Source organism: Pelodiscus sinensis, chromosome 8, assembly GCF_052426305.1.
Source record: "Pelodiscus sinensis isolate ZL-2025 chromosome 8, ASM5242630v1, whole genome shotgun sequence".
NCBI lineage: Eukaryota > Metazoa > Chordata > Testudines > Trionychidae > Pelodiscus > Pelodiscus sinensis.
Window position 1 is genome coordinate 60234754 of NC_143059.1, and position 20238 is coordinate 60254991.

The 20238-nt window shown below is 41.4% G+C and overlaps 1 protein-coding gene across 2 annotated transcripts in view; it reads left to right on the forward strand.

Moving 5' to 3' along the window:
- SHTN1 (shootin 1) overlaps nt 1–20238 on the forward strand; it is a 109317-nt gene that overhangs the window by 48360 nt on the left and 40719 nt on the right. For both annotated transcript variants that reach the window (XM_075935385.2, XM_075935384.2), the window contains exons 9-10: nt 15309–15455; nt 18094–18247. In XM_075935385.2, coding sequence (XP_075791500.2) covers nt 15309–15455; nt 18094–18247 — 301 coding nt within the window. The remainder of the gene's footprint in view (nt 1–15308; nt 15456–18093; nt 18248–20238) is intronic.

The window sequence follows — 20238 nt, forward strand, 5'->3', positions numbered from 1 at the left end:
GTAGCAAACCCTCTTCTTTTAGTATCAAGGGACCTGGAGCTTGAATGCTTCAGTTGGTCACAACTATAGAAGCATGGCAAGGGAAGAGGGCCAGACTCAGGTAGTAGCCTCTCTGGTCATTTATGGTGAGTTGAAATCAATGGGAACATTTCCATTGGTTTATCTTTTCTTTAAATAATTTAGAATCAGGGCCTAATTGGTTTCTTATAGATCAAAAACCATACCTGAAACTTTACTTCAGATTACTCAAAACAAAAGCAACTGCAGATGTGTAAACCAAAGTGAATGCTTGCCTATATATATGTAATAAAAATATTTACCTCTAGATTGTGTTGTCTTGCTTTAAATAATTTGTTCTTAGGACATTTTAACTTACTCATCACATGTAAGAGGAAGTTCTTCTCCACACAGCGCATAGTCAATCTGTGGAACTCCTTGCCTGAGGAGGTTGTGAAGGCTAGGACTATAACCGTGTTTAAAAGAGAACCAGATAAATTCATGGATAAGTCCATTAATGGCTATTAGCCAGTACGTGCGGGTAAGGAATGGTGTCCCTAGCTTCTGTTTGTCAGAGGATGGAGGTGGATGGCAGGAGAGAGATCGCTTGATCATTACCTGTTCAGTTCACTCCCTCTGGGACACCTGGCATTGCCCACTGTCGGCAGACAGGATACTGGGCTGGATGGACCTTTGGTCTGACCCAGTATGGCCATTCTTATGTTCTTATGTACTACAGTTAAGTGGCAAGCATCAATTTTCCTCTTTTAAGTTGTCTTGGACTATACAGTTGCTGCTGTTTTATTTCCATTTTTTTTACCTGCCATTATGTCCATGTAATATTTATATCCTGATCAACATATAGGATTACTAATCATCACCCGACATACCCTACATTTTACCAGGTCTTTCACACTTCGTACCATTGCTTTAATTTTCCCTTCTGAAGTCCAGCACAGTTATTTACTTCTGAATACTGGATTATGCAGAGAGAGTTCCATCTAAGAGTTTTACCTCTGTCAGAGATAAGTAATGTGTGTCTACAGAGCTAGGGTATTTGCCAAAATGTACAAGGGCGTTGTCTGCTGTTATGGGCCCAGAATTTTGAACTGACTGAATAAAAGCAAAACAAATGTACCCACAGAACTGAGATTTTCATAATTAAAATAATTATATGTAAGCTGCTTTTATATAGATTCAAAGTTTGACCTGCAAAGTGTGTTAAACAAACACCGCAGGTATACCAGACCATAAAGGTGAAATTGATGGTAGAAGCTACCATAAAAGTGGAAGTGATTACTTTTTTGACTTAACTGAATTTTGACAATGAAGAGACTAAACAAAAAAAGGCAAAAAAATTATATTTATAAATTAATTTAGCTACTAAGAGTGATTATCATCTTAAAATCGCTTTATTAATTTTTAACCTAGTGTTACAAACGACACCTAATAATTTTCTTCTCCGATGTCTTTCAGATGTGAGGTTTTTTTTTTTTTTTTTTTTCAAGTTTGTTAGCATTTGACAGTATAACCCACTGGTCAGTTTGTATTGCATTTCCTCCTTTGTAGCGAACCCATAGAGAATATGGGTCTGTTACAGCTCTCATATGGAGAGCCTGACTCTCTAGCTCAAGTGCTATACTTAAGCTTTTCAGCACTGGAGGTCCCTGGTTCAATCCCTGATGTGCAAACCAAGATAGCAGCAATTAGTATGAAGTCCATTTTACTGTTACCCCTGTTGATAGTTTGGTTTGCACATAACCAGCAGAGAAAAGAAAAGCATTTTAAAGTATTGGAAAATGTGATCGCAAAATCAGCATTTTCAGATGGATTCAGGGACAGTAGGAGTATATGAAACTAGTTTTAATAATTTTGACATGGATTTCAAGCTGCTATTTCTTTAGTATTCTGAGGAGGTGTTTAATGCATGGGCTACAACCTGCAGTCGCATCCATGCAGGCAGACCTTTGCACTCGTGAAGTTCGGTGAAGCTTCATGTGAGTGCAAGAATCTACTCACACAGCTGATGGCAGAATTGGAATCCGAGAAGGAATATGTTTAACAAAATACAATTTTTAGCATGTTGGTTGGATACAATGTTATAATTACTGCATTATGTTAACTCTGGCATTTCTGACATCACTGATTTCCACAATACCCTAGTTTCCAAGGAATTGCACATGTGGACTTCTGTATTTGCCAGTACTCCTCTCTGTCCCCTCCCCATGGTGGGTGGGGAGGGGTGGAGAGGCCGAGCAGAGACAGAATGTGGGCAGGATTTTGGGGGTGGGGTGGAAGAGGCTGAGTGGGGGTGGAACAGAACAGCAGGTGAGGCTTTGAGGGGCAAAAGGTGGGGCAGAGTGGAGGGCGGGGCCACACTCTGGGCACTGGGGCCCATAAAAGGGTAATCCAGCCTTGTTGGTGCTGAGCCACCTATGGAGTTAGTGCTCAAGCCAGGAACATCTCTTTGGACGTTGTGAAGTACTCTGACATCTCATTTTGTAAGGCAAGTTGTTGGTTTTTTGTTTTTTGGTTTTTTGTTTAGAATTGTAGCATGTGTGTTAAGAAAAATGTTGCTAAATGGCATAGAACTTGCTTTTAGTTTACCAGGAATATACAGGCCAATGGATTCGTTGTGATGAACAGTATTAGGAGTGAGTGTAGACTCTGCTAAAGCCATTTTTTTAATTTTTTTTTCGCTCAAAGTTAATATTAACCATATTTATTGAGAGCTTCAGGGTAAAACCATTCAAAGCATTGGTGCTGGAAATGTAGCCTCAGAGTGTGGGGCTTGTCTCCACTTACAGAAGGGTCGATGCTCTGGGTTTGATTTAGCGGCTCTAGGAAAGATCCGCTAAATCGAATGCTTAGGATGCCCCCTTCAGCCGCAGTACTTCTTGCTGTCGCAGGGACTAAGGGAAGTCAACAGGAGGGTTTCTGCCGTTGTCCTCCTGCTGTGGGGCCGCCTAGGAAAGTCAGTGCAAGATATGTTGACTCTAGCTATACAATTCACATAGCTGGAGTTGTGTATCTTACACTGATTTTCTCTGCCAGTGTAGACCTGGCCTAACATGCATGCGTTGATGCTGAGCCATGAAATAGCATAGTAATGCCAGAATGTACATGTTATCACAGTGCATTTCGGTCTTCTGTATGACTATTTTGTGAGCCTAAAAATATTCTCCTGGCTTTTTATCAGGAGTGGGGATCCTTTTTTGGGTTGGTACTGCTAATCCACGGAAAAATCAGTTAGGAGCTGAACACAAGTGAGAATTGTGTTCAATAAACAAACAAAACCACCTCAGTCGGGTGAAAAGGAGAAAAAACTTAAACAATAACGAATAGTCTTGCAGCACTTTAGAGACTAAAAAAAATGTAGATGGTATCATGAGCTTTCATGGGCACAACCCACTTCTTCAGATGAAGGAGGAGAAGGACACTCCCTACATATTCCCCTTGCACACCAGAGCCCTAGGGGGCCCAGTCTAGTAGATTTTATGCTCCAGTCCCGTGAGGGAATTGGTGGGGGCTGGAATACAACATGGGTTCCCCAATGCTGGAGGAGAGCGCCGAACCTTGGCGGATGGATCTAGGCAAGCCAGCCCCTGGGCCTTAGGTTCCCCATCTCAGATTTAGTTAATAGGGGCTTTTTACCTAGAGGGTCCTTATTTACTTTTAAAAAGAGATTAAACATCTGCATCTCCTCTTAATTTTAGTGGGATATCCCATAGGTGGATATGGAGGACAGGGCCCACCATTTAAAATCTAATCCTCCGTGGTACAATTATGCATCTCCCAGATGACACTCTTAGGGTCTTAGGGTACCATTACTGCAGAGATGGCAGGAGTCAGTAAACCATGCAGGCAGCTGGAACAGAGTGCATTTATGTGTGATGCTCTTTGTGCCCTCTGCCTTTCCTATAAGGGATGAGGATCTGCCACTGAAGTGCAAGCAGTCGGGAGTGGAGTATGTATGCTATGTGCAGGTGAAAGAGAAAATGCGAGAGTGCACATGCATGGGAATGAGTGAACACTTAAAAATCAACGCTTTTGATTAAAAGAAAATCCAATGTAGCTTTAATTATAGTCGTTCTGTTAGCACCACCATAATATGTATTTAGTTAATCAAAAATGATGTAACTTCAAACATTAGAATTCATTCTCTTTAGAGGTTCTAAAGATACTGAGTAAATATTGTCAGCTGCGGTAGGGGGGGCAGGGGAGAAAGAAAAAGGGCTTAAAGTGAGTCATCCTTTGTGAAAGCTACTGGAATCTTCATAAAAGAACTAAATAAATGGCGGGAGTGCGGAGGTGGGGGAAGGGATGGGAGAATGGAAAAATCTGTATCCACCTGAATAAGCCAGGGCTGTTAACCTAGGGATCTTGGCAAACGTAATCAAAATGCTAGTGTCATATTTTAAGAAACATTTTAAGATTCATCAGTTCTTTGTGAAATGCTATACAAGGAAACAAAGGCACAAGGAGGGGATCTTGAAGGCCACAGCTGTAATGTAGAGGCTAGACCTGAAAAGCAGTATTCCACAAAGGAGAGCAAACTGTGTTAGGTACCATGAACACAAATGAAAAGGAAGATATGACAGTCATGGAAGGGGGCGAGGGGAAGGCAGAGCTAAGGATCTTAATGCTGCAGTCACATATGCTCGATAAAATATTTAATACAAAACACGTATTAAGCATATATCTTGCATTGCTGGCACACTTGTAAAGTACTTGTAGTCACTTGGTTAGTATACCTTGTTGGCTCTCATACAATACCTGCACCTGAAATTACTTTTGAAACCTTTCTGAGAAATGAGGAAGTATGTTTCTCCTGGTTAAGAGTACAAGGCTGCTTTATGTTGCCCGTGTCTAAGAAAAATGAGAAACAAGTGGGTTTGTTAGGGCTGCTCTTACTTTGCATATTAGAATGTCTGCTTAAACACATCACTTGGTGAAAGAAGCAGGCTTCTGTAAATGTTTACATTCTGAATAACAGAATGGTTTTCATTCAGCTGGTATATTTTAAGCCAGCGTAGGCTATATCCAGGAGCAAATACACATTTTATAGGCCTCTCTTTAATAGAGTTAAAATAAAACAACCTTGAACCGCACCCTGCATAGAGCTTGCTTTATTTTTCTCTAATTACAGATGAATTTAAGTGTGTGTGTGTGTGTGTGTGTGTGTGTGTGTATAAATCAACTGTACAGTACTGTGTGTGTGTGTGTGTGTGTATAAATCAACTGTACAGTACAGTGTCTGTATTTAACTTTGTTACCTTCAGGATGCCCCATCTCATTATGGGGCCCTGTGGAAGTGCTGGGTTGTCACTTTATTTACTCCAGGATTGAGCCGTTCTATATAAAAAAGGGCAGATGCTGTTGTTGTTTTTGTGACTCTTAAGAAGGACTATCATAATTGCTACAAATGATGAGGACCTATGCCCCTCATGAGATTGCATGCAATTGAGTCAGAGATCTCAGTGTGTTGCATTAGTGATGAGCTGCACAAAAACTCTTGTTTGGATCCATTAATAGCGTTTGAGTCACTTATAATGACCGTGTGGCATGTCTGCAAGTGGATACTGCAAGACCTCCGCTCCTAAAAAGACTTTTCTGTTATGCTTAAGCTGCATCTATGTATTACCAAGGACAGTTAACAAAAGCTGGTGTGTAATAATTATACTTTAATTTTTGATGGTTAATATCTGTTTATTTTTAACCTTTTTTTTTTTACTTTTATCTATTTAAATTTTCACAATTGCAGGGAATTATGGGGGGAAATCAGAAAAGAATTATTTAATGACAGATGTTGAGATTCAAAAAATTAAAGCTTTAAAACACAAATTGTCAACATCTCATGTCAAACTATACAAAGTAAATATTCTTACCTCAAACATTATTTTTTCCAGCTGCATTTTTCTTTGTAAATGTTGATGATCATCTAAGGACATATTTTGTGTGTGTGTGTGTATAAATATGTTGAAATCGACATTTACCAATACGCCTGGAAACAATAATTTAATTCACTGTCTAGCTAGTCAAACTGAAAAGAATTGAAATGGGGAAGGGATATATTTAGGTTGTAGACTCTAAGCTTGGATCTCTGCACCTTCAGAGCATGATACAAGACTAATCTCTCTGATCAAGCTTTCATCTAAGAACAGAGTAGTTAAATGGCCACAGCTGCATGCTAGGAAGTGTATCACCTAAATCTGATTCCTCTAACATCAGCCATTTAATCTGTAGGGAAGAGGGTTAAGAGATTTTTCTTGTGCCTTGCCAACCTTAGAGGGTCTTCAGTGACATGGCTGAATGACCTCTTTCTGCTGGGGTATTAGAATCCAGTAAACAAACCACCTCTCTACCCTTGCTAAGGTCTTCAGCCCTGGCTTGGGGACCTTTAAAATGCAGCCCCTTATTCAGAGTCTCAAATAAGCCCTGTTTCCTTCTTCAGGTTTACACCACTTTACCTATAGCAGTTAGGCCAGCTCAGTATTCCAGATTCCAATGCAGTTGCTACCTGCACAAAACTCTCTCCCTCCCTCCCTCCGGGGGCACCCACTTCCTAAGGCTCAAAGCATAAACCTGTTAATTTAAATACTATCCCCTTATCCAATTCCTAGAGCTCAGGACATAATTTCCTGTGGGTTTGTGGGGCCTTTTATCAGTGAAAGAGCTTTACACTGTAATATCCTTACTCTCTATTTATTAACAGTTATCAAGAAAGCAGGATACACATTGCTTAAAAAAAAAAAAAAAAAAAAAAAAAGCACCCATGGTCAATCTTAATCAAGGAGACAGACTTTCCCTGTTTGCCAAGCAAGGTTAGTCTCCTCATCTGGATTCTGGTTGCTATATGACATGGTCGTGCACAGAATCTTGAGCTGTGTCTTGGAGGTGAGATTGTCATCTTTTTTTTCCAGGTCTTTCCTTCTTATTATTCTGTTGCTTCTTTCTGCTGGTCATCTTCGACTCCAGCTTATATATTGAAACTTGAGAGTCCTGCTTAGCTATATCCTAACCAATTATTTTACCTAGATTTTACTAATCAGTCCCACCATATTATAACATAATTCCTTTACCAGTTATATCCTACCATCTTAAATGATTTGCACCTAGCAAAATAACTATACAGAAGACTTGGCAATTAAAAAAACAGATATACAGACAAACAATAGGGGAGTGGGACCGTAAGGATCAACCAATAAAGAAATGAGGATCATTACTTTCTACTGAAGCAATAGAACTGAGGCTTATAAGCATAAGAGACAATTTTCACATCAGTGGATCTTTTCATATGCTTAAAGTTAAGCATGAGTTTGTGTTTTGCTAACTTGAGGCCTGCATGCAGAACCCAATTATTAGCTTTCCCAGAATTATACTTTGTACATGTGCGCACCCGCTTAAAACTCAAAAAGTTCTGTAGCCCATGCTGGGCTGAGGAAAGTTGAGTTTTTTAATAGGTCAGTATCCAAACAATGAATTTCTTACTGTTTAAATTAAATGTTCCTTTCTAAATTCTTCCATTTAAAAAAAATGCTATGTGATTTGCTGCTGTAATATTTTTATGCAGTGTAGCAGGCAAAGTAGTCCAATTCTTGGTCTGTGCTACAAATGAACAGTTTCAAAGCACATTTTCATAAATATTCTCTTTAGGAAACATTGGACTAAATTGTATGGTACTTTACATCAGTGCAAATGCAAACTAACCTCACCATCATTAATGCTATATAATGCTCTTTTAGGCTTCAGTGTGGTGGGATCATAGTAGTGTCCAAACAATGCAAAACAGCATCCTCCAACCAGCCCATTCCCACTGTGGAGAAGTAGATGAAAGGTTCCTTTAAAATGTAAGATAAGGAGGTAAACCTCTTAGACCTAACTCTCACTAGATCCCACAGTCCCACTTGTTCATGGCCCCAGTGTTCACGTAAAACTATGAAGCCATAGTGTATTAACTGCAAAGGGCATCTGTAGCTCAGGGTTGTAACAAAGCATAGTTAAATGTTCCTACTCCATCAAGGTGACTTTTCAGTTCTTTGGGATCTGCAGTGAGTGGATCAAGTAGCGGTCCTGAGAGTTTGAAAACGGAGTCTATGAGTAGCTTGGCAGGGAGTTAGAATCTTGCTCTTGTTTTCTTATGGAGGTGTTATTTTTGAAAGTCTCCAAATTCTGGATGTTACCTAGATGCAGCTCAGAGTTCTCAGAGTTAAATTTTAACTCTTCTAACCAGCAAGAATTCCCAGTTCAAATTCAGCATCAGCATCAGCAACAAAAGCAAGTGCATGGGATGCAGCATTGTGTAATGGTCAGAGGAGTTGTCACCTCGGAGGAAATCCTAGTCCCACGGATGACTCTGGTAAAACTCCATTGATTCTTGTCTCAACTCTGCCATTGGATTGGTACTTGACCAAGTGGCAGTCTTTCTCTTCCACAGATTCTCTATTTATAAAATTGGAATAATGACATTTAGCATCTGTAATATAACAGGTGGCCTAGGGGCACCACTGTGAAGGTCAAATCAGGGCAAACTGCTTAAAACCAGGCCTGCTTGCAGCCCAAGACTGGGATCCTTCCTATAGGGCTCCAAACTAGTCACACACACAACTTCAGCTACAAGTCTAGCCAGCAAAAAGTTGTACAAGAAAATCCCCTTAGACGTTCCAGCTTTACATGTGCCACAACCAGCACCATTCCTTACACTGGTGAGAGGTTATAAAAACCAGTCTCACCAAATCTGAACTGGTTCTATCAGTCCTAAAGGACCACCCACAGTCCCCGGTCAGTTTATACCTCAGATCTTACCCAAAAGAGCATGCTGAGCCAATTCTTTAGCATCTAAAATCTAAAGTTTTATTGATTTTAAAAAAAGAAAGAAAAGGTTGAAAGTAGGATTGTTAAAGCACATTACATACACCAATCACACATATGTTCTTGATGCAGGCTCTTAGCAGAGAAGTAACAAACTACTAGCTTAAAGTCTCTGAAGTATATCCTGTGTTAGGCTGGGTCAACAAATCCTTCCTGGCCTTCTGTCCGTAGCAAGGATACTTCTGAAGTCAAAAGCAGGATTGAAGGCAAAGATGGAGGAACCATCAGGATCCCTCCCAAACTGGACCTGATCATATGTTCAAGTGACCTGTCCAAATCCTTTTAGGCAGGCAGCCATAGTGTGCCTGCTGGTCTGCAGGTTCCCAGCCGCACTCCTCAGGTGTTCATTGGCAACCTTCAGAGCCATTGTCCACGCAGCATCGTTTTTCAGCACAGTTATTCACTGAATAACCACTCCTCCCAATAGGTGGTCGACACCTATTGCTGTCTCCCAGACAGAACATTTAAAATATAAGTACAAAGCTCATATTCATAACTTCACATATAAACATTATACACGTATATGAGTAGCATGGACAGAATCATCTAAGCATAAGCTTTCATTAGACACTTCACTTGGCCCACTTGGTACAGAATTTGGGGCAAACGTACAACAGTGGGTGCAACAATGATCTGCATTTGCCTGTTACAACTGAATAACGTGACAGCGTCCTCCATAAAACACGTTTAAATCTTTGGATGATGTGCCTTTTATCTTTATCAATCTACTCTTCTCTGTAAATCTTCTTTAGCTGTAATAGTGGTTTCAGTAGATTCTCCCTAGTGCTGGCTTATGCTTCTAGTATTGATTGGGATGTTCTACAGATAATTGTCTGACAAGTGGTGAAGTCAGAACTAATCCATCAGTTACTTAAATTCCATCACAGATCACATAATCTCTTCAAGTAGATCTTTTGCTCTGTCAACAAACACGTTGATATTTTGGTGCTAAATACAGGATTTTGTGCAGTTGAAATTTGTTTTAACTAGCGGTTCCTGGGAACTTAATTTTTTATGTAATAAAAATGAATGTCTTTTATTTAGTGCAGATGAACTGACCTCCCAAGTTAGGGTAGAGTCATATTTTCCCCTCACTTATTCTGTTTTTTCCACCTTATCTATCCTATTCTGTTTTGTTCACTTAATTTAGGGCCTGATCTTGCAAATACTTATGCATAGCATGATATGGGACTACTCATGTTGAATAAATTACTCTCATTCATGATTACAGAGTCAGGCCCATACATGATAAGTATTTTTAAAATCTACATCTCCCTTTATCCATATTTTGTAAGCACTAGGCACAGCATTTATCATGCTAATAAAGTAGAATTAGTCAAAAAACCCAGGCAATTTTCTGTGAAACTTTTTGAACAAAATGTTTTCACTCATTTTTGTGTTTGAAAGTTTTTTTGATTTTCATAGGAAAACCTTGAGATAAAATTAATTGAAATTTTCTCCTCTCCTCCTCTCCCCCCAAACTTTGCTAAGTGGCTAAATTCTAATGTTTTATGTTTTGGATTTTTCAAAATCTGATATAGTCTGAAAAAGCTAGCATGCAAAAAGCAACCTTCCCTAAACTTATAGCCATCATTCATTCCTTTAAATTTGTTGGTAAAAAAGGAATGAAAGTAGAGAGGTGTGGAATTAAAAAAAAAAATCTAAAGTAAAAATTTTCATTTTGCTTTGAAACTTGTCAGGAAAATTTTGAAACATTTTTTTTCCACCTGTAAGCACTGTTGTATTTTGACAAAATCCTGTTTTTCATTAGGAAAATGTTTTGACTGAAAAACTGTGACCAGTTCTGTTAGTAATATATTGTAAGCACCTTAATTTGCATTGATAAACATTTTCCACAACAGAATTATAGAGAAATAGTTATGCTGTTTTCTCATGTTTCTGTCTTTTCAGAGAAGACTTAAATTCTCTGGGGGTAACTATTCTGTATGACTCAGGCCATGTCTTCACTTTCCAGATATCAATCTTCTGGCATTTGATTTAGCAGGCCTAATTAAGTCCCGCTAAATCAAATGCTGAGGGAGGCTCTGGTCGGCAGCAGTACTCCTTGTGACTGCGCCTGTCAGCCTCCCTCTGTGAAGATGGTGCCAAGCTCGGTTTAAGATAAGATAAGCCTACTTCAGCAACATATTTTTTATAGCTGGAACTGCATACCATAACTTGACCTTCTGGGTCTAATGTCGACTTAGACTTAGTGACTTTGTTCTGTGGAATTATTGGTTTCAAGTTTCCGTTTGCCAAATTGATATTGAGTCCTGATTCTTCTTTTACTTTCCTCTCCTTTAAACCACTAACACAAGTGCAAAGCAAGTGTTAAATGCTGCCATGTTTCTCATAGACTTTAGTAGAGCTGGATCAGATCCTAAAGCACAACTTGGGGTTTAGGGCAATTGAAATTCAGGGATCAATTTAATTCCATTACTCTACTTATAGGATACTAAGCTCCCGTTGGTAAAGAATTAAGTCATCTTGGGTTATGTAGCTTCTGAGTAAAGCGTACTCTCTTGTTCCAATAAATCAAGCTTGTAATTCTTACTGGAAATGTATTATCACAGTTTAAGGCTGTTGTCATGCTCTCCATTAATAACCTTTATTTCCATAGGTTTATGGAGGAATTCTAAAATGTTGATAGACTGAAATTAGCCGTAAATTATTTCAGTACAGAAACCATTTTAAATGCACACATTTGCAGTGTTGCTTCACACTAGTATAACTGAAAAATGACACCCTGCTAATGATTAGCCCATCATATAGTCTAATTGCTCTTATATTGTGCAAATCAAAATAACACGACACAGAAATTAAACCTTTTAAAAGTGGCTTCTGTTCATGTACAATAACTGCTTGCTGGATTTTCAGTAAGGCTTTTTTTGAGATCTTTACAGAAGTTTTCACTCTGCTTCTAATTTAGTGCCTGCAGTAAACTGCAGGTAGCATCAATTATAGGCACAAATGAAAGGATTCGGGCAACTAGCTACCAAGAAATCCCAGATGTAGAAATGTGGGTGTTAAATTCAAGCAGTTTTTCTAATCCTTTATTTTCCAAAATATGTGAGCAAGAGTGTCACCTCATTGGAGTCAGTAGGGACCAGCCTGGACAGACCACTGGGTCCATGCAGGACCTCATGAATGTCAGTGGGTGCCATATAGCAGCAGTTCCCAGCAGCCAGGCTGCAAACAGCTAGTTGCCAGGCTGTGGCGGCTGTTGGAGCTCAAGCCTGCTGTTCCTCCAGCAGCTGTGGTGGCTCAGGCGGGACTGCAGGAGGCAGAGAAGGAGGTGCCTCCCCACTCTGTGCTTGGGGAGGGAGGGGGCATGAAGGAGGAGGGAAGCACGCACGCTGCCAACAGCCGTTCCCCCCTGCCCGCATGGCTGCTTTTGTCAGTGGCAGCAGGAGCAGGTGGAGCAGGAGGCACCTCCCAGGTCTCGGCGCTTCCCCCCCCCCCCCCCCCCCCCGCACAGCTGCTTTTGCCGGTGGAGGCGCTGGGGCTGAGGCAGAGTAGATGGCGCCTTCTCCTCCTCCCCCGCTTGTGTGGCCACTTTTGTCAGAGGCAGCTCTGGGGCTGACGCAGCAGCAGGAGGAGGTAGAGCAGGAGGTGCCTCCTTCGCTCCTGCCCCCATATTGGTGGCTGGTCAGAGCTCCACACTCTCCTCCCTTTTATCTGATGGTAGAGGATGTTGATCAGCACGGGACCCCGCTGCCGCTGTGGCTTTGCTCCCGGTGTCCCTGGTCTCCTGGAGACGGTCCCCAGCAGACCAGGGACACCCGGAGCAAAGCCGGGGAGGCAGAGGGGTCCCGCGCCTCTGAGGCTTTGCTGTGGCAAAGCTGGGGAGGCACGGGACCCTGCCGCCTCTGCGGCTTTGCTTCCAGTGCCTCTGGTCTGCTGGGGACCATCTCCAGCAGACCAGGGACACCGGGAGCAAAGCTGCAGCGGCGGCGGAGTCCCGCGCCTCTGAGGCTTTGCCACAGCAAAGCCTCAGAGGCACGGGACCCCTCCGCCTCCCCGGCTTTGCTCCAGGTGTCCCTGGTCTGCTGGAGATGGTCCCCAGCAGACCAGGGGCACCCGGAGCAGCTTTTCTCGCCCCGGAGGTCGAGGTGGCGGGACCGCTGCGCTCTGGGCGGTCCCGCTGCCTGCGAGCTCCGGGGCGAGAGCCCTGGTCGTAAGTGCGGATCCGACATAAGTCGGATCCGCGTAACTCGGGGACTGCCTGTAGTCATAGTTTCTTCTTCACTGAATACTTTTAGTTCCTTAGTGCCTTTGTCCCTGCATAGCTGTACCCAATGAGATGTTCTTTGTTGGCTTTTTTAATATTAAGCCCACATTGCTTCTCTCTGTTCTTGCACTCAGATTGCATTTGTGAGTCATCTCGGGCCAGTCTACATAGAAGAGCTACAGCAATGCAGTTGTCTCAGTGTAGTTGTCACTGAAATGCTTTTGGTGAAGACGTTCTAAGCTGATGGGTAGAGCTCTGCAACTCTGCGGATATACTCTTTATATCTGCAACTTTCTGCATCTCTGGATATGGACGCGGATATATTTACAGATACAGATGTGGATGTGGATACAAATTTTATATCAAGAACCCTGCAAATTTGTGGATATCCACTTAATATCCATAGATATGGATGCAGACATCCACAGTTCATTTTTGTAGATGTGGATACAAATTTAGTATCCACACATTGCTCTAACGATGGCGAACATTCCCCGGTTGGCATAATAAAGCATCTCTGTGAGAATTAACAGCGACGTTGATGGCAGAAGCTCTTCTGCCAACATATTACTGTTGACATCGGCTCTTAAGTTTGTATAACTTACGTCACTCAATGAGATGGCTTATTCACGCCCTTAAAGTTATACCAAAGTAAGTAGTAGTGTAGATGAGCCTGTTAAGTTCAGCAGTTAGCTGAACTTAATAATAAAACATAATGTGAATGGTACCAATAGAGTGCTAGATAGAAACTTGCAGAAGTCAGTTAAATAAAAAATACAGACATCTGATTGCATTTTTTTTAATAACATACAGTTAAGTCCAATAATAATGGATTGGAAGAAATGGTTTGTCAGAATGTTGTGCTGATAACTTTGGCCGGGAAATAAGCAGTGAGGGAAACTGTCAAGATTTCATGGAGCTTGTATTTATAATAATTTGGTCATAAATCATTGTGCTGAACAATGGATCAATTTTTCAGCAATTTGGGGACAATCACTGTATGCAGGGTGTGTTTTTCATGAATGATTGAAAATGTCTCCTACAGGATAAACGATGGCTGTGCTACATTCAGTGTTCTTATAAGAGATCGCCTCTCTTAGTTATAGCTGTCTTTTCTCCTACAAAGTTCAGTACAGCCCTGTGCGGATAAAAATTGGTATCCTCGTCTGCAAAAAATGATCCACAGATAGCTACATCCCTAGCTTAAAGCAGATATCCGCAGATTTGCATCCACATCCCTAGCTTAAAGCAGATATCTGCAGATTTGCAGGGCTGTAAAGATCAGGTTTACTTGGACCATCTTAGATTCCTTGCACACCCAACCCCCCACTGACCTCAGAAACAGTCCCCATCTTAGTGGCTGCATAGAACAGCAGGGATAGCTCCTTGGAGAATTTTATTACAAGAGAGCAGAATTCTTCCTGGAGCTTTCCAGCAGACAAAGGGAAGTGCCCTCTACATTCGATCTATGTGAAGGCCTGTGCAGTGCTTTTCGAAGGCTCAGTGTCCTATTTAAAAGACCTGGAGTAGTGACACTTACCTGATAATTTTCCCAGCACTTGGGAATGGGAAAGAAGTGGATGGGGATTAAAAGGGGATCAATGGCTTTAAGGGTGAGTCGTAGAGCGTGTATGTGTTCCATTTGTGCTAGCCCTAAATCATGCTAAATGGCACCATCTTCCCAGCGGAGTAGGTATGATGACTGATTACATGGATTTGGGGAGAAATTCACCTTTCTCTTTCTCACAAACATGCAGATGTGCACGTGCACACATCACCCAGTAAATGTGCCTTTTGTTGGGAACTAAGCAAGGGATTGGGGGTGGTCTACCACCTGACCATGGTCACTGTTACAGACCCTCTGCTCTTCTGGCTCCTATCCCAGCGACTGAATTTCTCATTTAGTGAAGAACTGACTTTGTAAGTGCTTGTATACTCGGTGAGCTTTAATCTCTAAAGAGAATATTAATTTAAAGCATCTCAGAACTTAGAGTGTTGCAAACACACAATTTTAATAATAAATGACATCGTTCTCTTAAAAAGGAGGCACTTTATGCACTTAGCTATTGTAAACTTCCTTTTTTCACTCTCTGAGTTTCTTAATCAATGCCAGAGGATTTAGTGTGTTTTATTATTATATATCTGATTCAGGTTAAGTTCAAGTTTGCTTAACTATTCAGTTATTGGTGGAGGGTTTGTTTTTTGGCAGATGTATATTGAACAAAACAAGTTGAAAAGACAAAGTCATCTGCTTCTGCAAAATTCTGCTCCTGATCAGCAGCTTTTGAAAGCTTTAGATGAAAATGCCAAGTTGACCCAAACATTGGAAGAAGAGAGACTTCAGCACCAACAAAAGGTAGTGTAAGATTTTTCAACTGCTACAGGATTTTCGATAGTTTCTCAAACACATATTAATTACCACTTATTAAAAGTTATTAGCAGAGTTAAATGTAGAGATCCAGTCCTCTTCCTATACCCTGTCTCTTTGAGTCGTTGGTATGGTTTGAAAACAAAATCTTTAGTCTTATGACCTATTTCCTTTCTTCAAGACAGCAGGTAAGCACATGCTTAGTTTTAAGCATGTACTTAAAATTGCAGATTAGATTTCAGCATTTTCTTTCTTGAGTCAGTTCTGGAAAGCATGATCCTTGAACACTGAAGGTAAAGGAACGACCTCACTAGCTAGTAGTTATAGGAGGTGCTTAACTCTTATGAACTAGCCACTAAACACAAATCAGAGTATGTGCTAGTCTGGATTACCAAAGCACTAGGAAACCTCAATGGATGATAAATTAGAGTATTGTTTTTTAAATTAACATGGCTGATGTCACATTGACAAGTGTTAGTATGTATATACCATGGGGAAAGAGGTGATTTTTCAGGAAGAAATTAAATGAAGATAAAGTAGGATTCAGATATCTGTGATGGGGAGGTGATTCCAGAGATATAGGAAAATGAGAGCAATAGAAGGAAGTATAAATACCACAATATCGAGGAACTATTGAATAAGATAGAAATGGTACAAAACGCTGTGCATATGGGTGCTCTGGAAAACCCTATTGTTATGAATGGTCTGAGGGAGATGTCATCTTTGATCTTTACAGATCTCTGAAGTAAGACTGTGCAGTATATCACTGTATTTATTAGGGATGTAACAGTGCAGCCATTTAGTTAACCCAGGGGTAGTTAACCCAGGGGTGGCCAACCCATTTAACAAAGAGAGCTGAAACAGCTGCGGAAAAAATGCGAAGAAGCTGCACCAGAATTGTCAAGCAAAAAAAAAAAAAAAAAGGAGGCTACCTCTTTAAGGAGAAAGCAAGCTTAGGCTTTTTCAGCCATATCAGGCTCCTGTTGGTAGCCGTCATCTTGGGTGCCATTTTGAATCACTGACCCGGTGAGCACAGGGGAGCCGGGGGTCATGGGAGGGTGGGGTGCAGGAGCGGCTTCATGAGCTGCACTTTTGGTGGGGGAAGAGCTGCATGCAGCTCACAAGCTATGGGTTGGCCACGGCTGACTTAACCTATAAGCATGAGCTTATTGGTTATCATAATGGTTACACGCCACCTCCAAGCCTAGCTCCTAGGGAGCGGCTTAAAAGCTGGCTCCCAGCATGCACTGGCTCCCTGGGAGAAGGGCAGCAGGCAGGAGCCGATGCGCAGTGGGAGCCGGCTTAAAAACTGGCTTCAGGTGTGCACCAGATGCCAGGGATCCAGCTGCCGTCCTGCACTGTGGGCTTTGCAGTCTGATGTTCAAACTGCAGAGCCTGCAGTACAGCTGGCTCCCCAGAAGTGGGGCTGGGAGCCGGCTACCAGTTCACACTGGCTGCTGGTTCTGCTCCCAGGGAGCCGGCTACGCTGCAGTGTAGGCTTTATACGGCAATACCCATAGCACGTAACTGTGTATCCACTAACATTTTTAATGATTACACAGTTTTTAACATCCCTAGAGTTGATGATCATCTCTACCAGCTGAGGAGCTGCACCTAAAACTCACTGTAGTTCTCAGTGTGTGTATATACCATAGGGTAATAGTCCCCCAATTTTTTTGTCCATGAATTCCACCCCCCCTCCCAGAAGCCATGATGGAGTCGAGTCCATGGTCAGGAGTGGGGCTGGTGCTGCATCTGGGGACTCAGAGCCAGAAGCAAACCCCTGGAGGAGCTGGGAGCAGAGCAGGGGCCAGTGGCTGAGTCCGTGGCTGAAGAGAAAGAGACTGAGCATGGGGGCTGGCTGGGTCTTTGCTGCAACCCTCTGAATATGTCCCCTCACCTCCCACCCCATAGTTTGGGTATCACTGCCATAGGATGGTGTTCAGTAGCTGCGTACGCATGCACACACACAGAGAGAGCTTGGTAGTTCATCCATTGATAACTGCATGAACCCCTGAAGGAGTGAGTTTTAAAATTATAACCTTTAAACAGAACCAATTAATTTTAGAAAGCACATTAATATTTTCCTCGAATGAAGAAGCATTAAGAAACCATTCAAGTAAGACGATTAAATCTCGGCAAAGAGAAGAATGCCTTAGACATTGAGCATTGGCCTGCTAAACCCAGGGTTGTGAGTTCAATCCTTGCGGAGGCCATTTAGGGATTGGGGCAAAAATTCATCAGGCATGGTACTTGGTCCTGCTGTGAAGGCAGGGGACTGGACTCGATGACCTTGCAAGGTCCCTTCCAGTTCTAGGAGATAGGCAATCTCCATTATAAAACTATAAAACTTAGACATTCCTGGTCTGGAGATGTTTGCAAAACAAAATTGGGGTTAGATTAGAAAATTAACAATGAGGTCTTTGTGACTGTCTGTCAAAAATATTTGCTTAAAATAAAATATTTGCTTTTCATTTATTTTACTGCAGTTTACAGTATTCCTGCTAATCTGATATTTTGTAAGGTCTGTAGTGTCTGGTAAATTGCCCATCTATTCATCAAGGCAAAAGACAGACTGAACATTTATTTTTTTATTGTAATAATGTCTGGTGTTTGCCATCTGCAGGTTAAAGAATTAGAAGAGAAGCTAGAAAATGAAGCACTACGTAAGGAGATTGGCTGTCTTAAACAGCAGCTGGAACTTCTGGAAGAAGATAAAAAGGAGTTAGAACTAAAGTGTCAGAACTCTGAAGAAAAAGTTAAAAACCTAAAGCATTCAGGTAAAATCACATAATTAAATTAAGTTTAAAAGTGAAATTCTCTCCAGGGTTACTGGTGCACACTTAATAGATTTATACATAATACTCTTGAGATGAAGCCATGAACATCTGTGCATATCTGGTGTTTCACAGTACGAGCTTCAGCAAATCCACTCAACAAAATGTCCAGAATTTATTTAGTAGAAAAATGTCTAAAACTTTTGTGGCATTATTATGGGCATTCAAACCTTCCTGGAGAATAAGAAGTTAAAGGAACTGCTCTGGTTCAGGCAGCCCTGTCAAAGCCACACTTGTAAGGTCTGAAGAAAGTGGAGGTAGGACTTTAAAAAGGGAAGTAAAACAGCTCAGAGGTAGTGGGCAGTGGAAGGGAGCAGACAGTGGCTCTGAGGGAGAAGTGTCCAGGAACTCATTGTCTAAGACCTGACATTGCAGATCTGAGCAAACCCTGTAAAGGAGAGCCAAGTGACTTAGATTGATCTAGGGAGGCTAATGAGGGCAACCGAAATTGCAAATCAGGCCCGGGATTTAAATATCCTGCGCTTGATTTGCATGTTCCTGGCCGGTCGCCATTTTAGAAATTGACTAGTCTGAAGTAACTGCCCAAGTCTACATGTGGCAGTGAAACGGGATTCCGATTTAAAGCCCTAACTTGAATTAGCTGGTATTCCTCCTGCAGTGAGGTTTACCAGCTAATTTGATTTAGGGGCTTTAAATCGGAATCATAAATAGAACATGACTGTTCTTCCCTGAGACACACACGCGGCTTATCATATTGCAACCCTAGTATACAGATGATGGGGATGGCGGGAGAGGAGTTTCCATATGCAGAAAAGTTTCCATATGTGGAATAGGGATGTGAGCGACTAGTAGAGTAGTTGACTCATTTACAAAGTGGAAGTTAAATCCTAGTGAGGAAAATAGAAAGGAGCATAAACTGTGTCAAATTAAGTGTAAAAAATATAATAAAGCCAAAAAGGAGTTTGAAGAGCAGCTAGCCAAAAACTCAGAGAAATAGCAAAATGTTTTTAAATACATCAGAAACAGGAAGCCTGCCAAGCAACCAGTGGGACCCCTGAACAATAAAGAGGCTAAAGGAGCACTCAAAGGTGATAGTCATTGCAGAGAAACTACATGAATGATTGAGGATATTAGGGAGATTCCCAAAAATAAATATTCTCTGTAGGTGACAAATCTGAGGAATTGTCCCAGATTGAGGTGTCATTAGATGAGGATTTGGAACAAATTGATAAACTTAACAGTAACAAGTTACTGGGGCCAGACAGTATTCACCCAAGAGTTCTGAAAGAACTCAAATGTGAAACTATTAACTGTGGTTTGTAACCTGTCCTCTAAATCACCTTCTGTGCCTAATGACTGGAAGATAGCTAATGTGATGCCAATAATTAAAAAGAGCTCAAGAAGTGATGTTGGCAATTCCAAACCGGTAAGCCTAACGTCCGTACCAGGCAAATTAGTTGAAACTATAGTAAAGAATAAAATTGTCCAGACACATAGATGGACATAATTTATTGGGGAAAAGTCAACATGGATTCTGTAAAGGGAAATAATGCCTTACTAATCTACTAGAATTCCTTGAGGGGGTCAACAAGCATGTGGACAAGGGGGATCCAGTGGATATAGTGTACTTAGATTTCCGGAAAGCCATTGACAAGGACCCTCACCAAAGGCTTTTAAGTAAAGTTAGTTGTCCTGGGATAAGAGGGAAGGTCCTCTCATGGATTGATAACTGGTTAAAAAACAGAAAACAAAGGGTAGAAATTAATGGTCACTTTTCAGAATGGAGAGAGGTAACTAATGGTGTCCCCCAAAGGTCCATCCTGGGACCAATCCTATTTAACCTCTGTATAAAAGTGATCTGGAGAAAGGGGTAATCAGTGAAGTGGCAAAATTTGCAGATGATACTAAACTGCTCAATATAGTTAAGACCAAAGCAGACTGTGAAGAGCTTCAAAAGTGTCTCACAAAAGTAG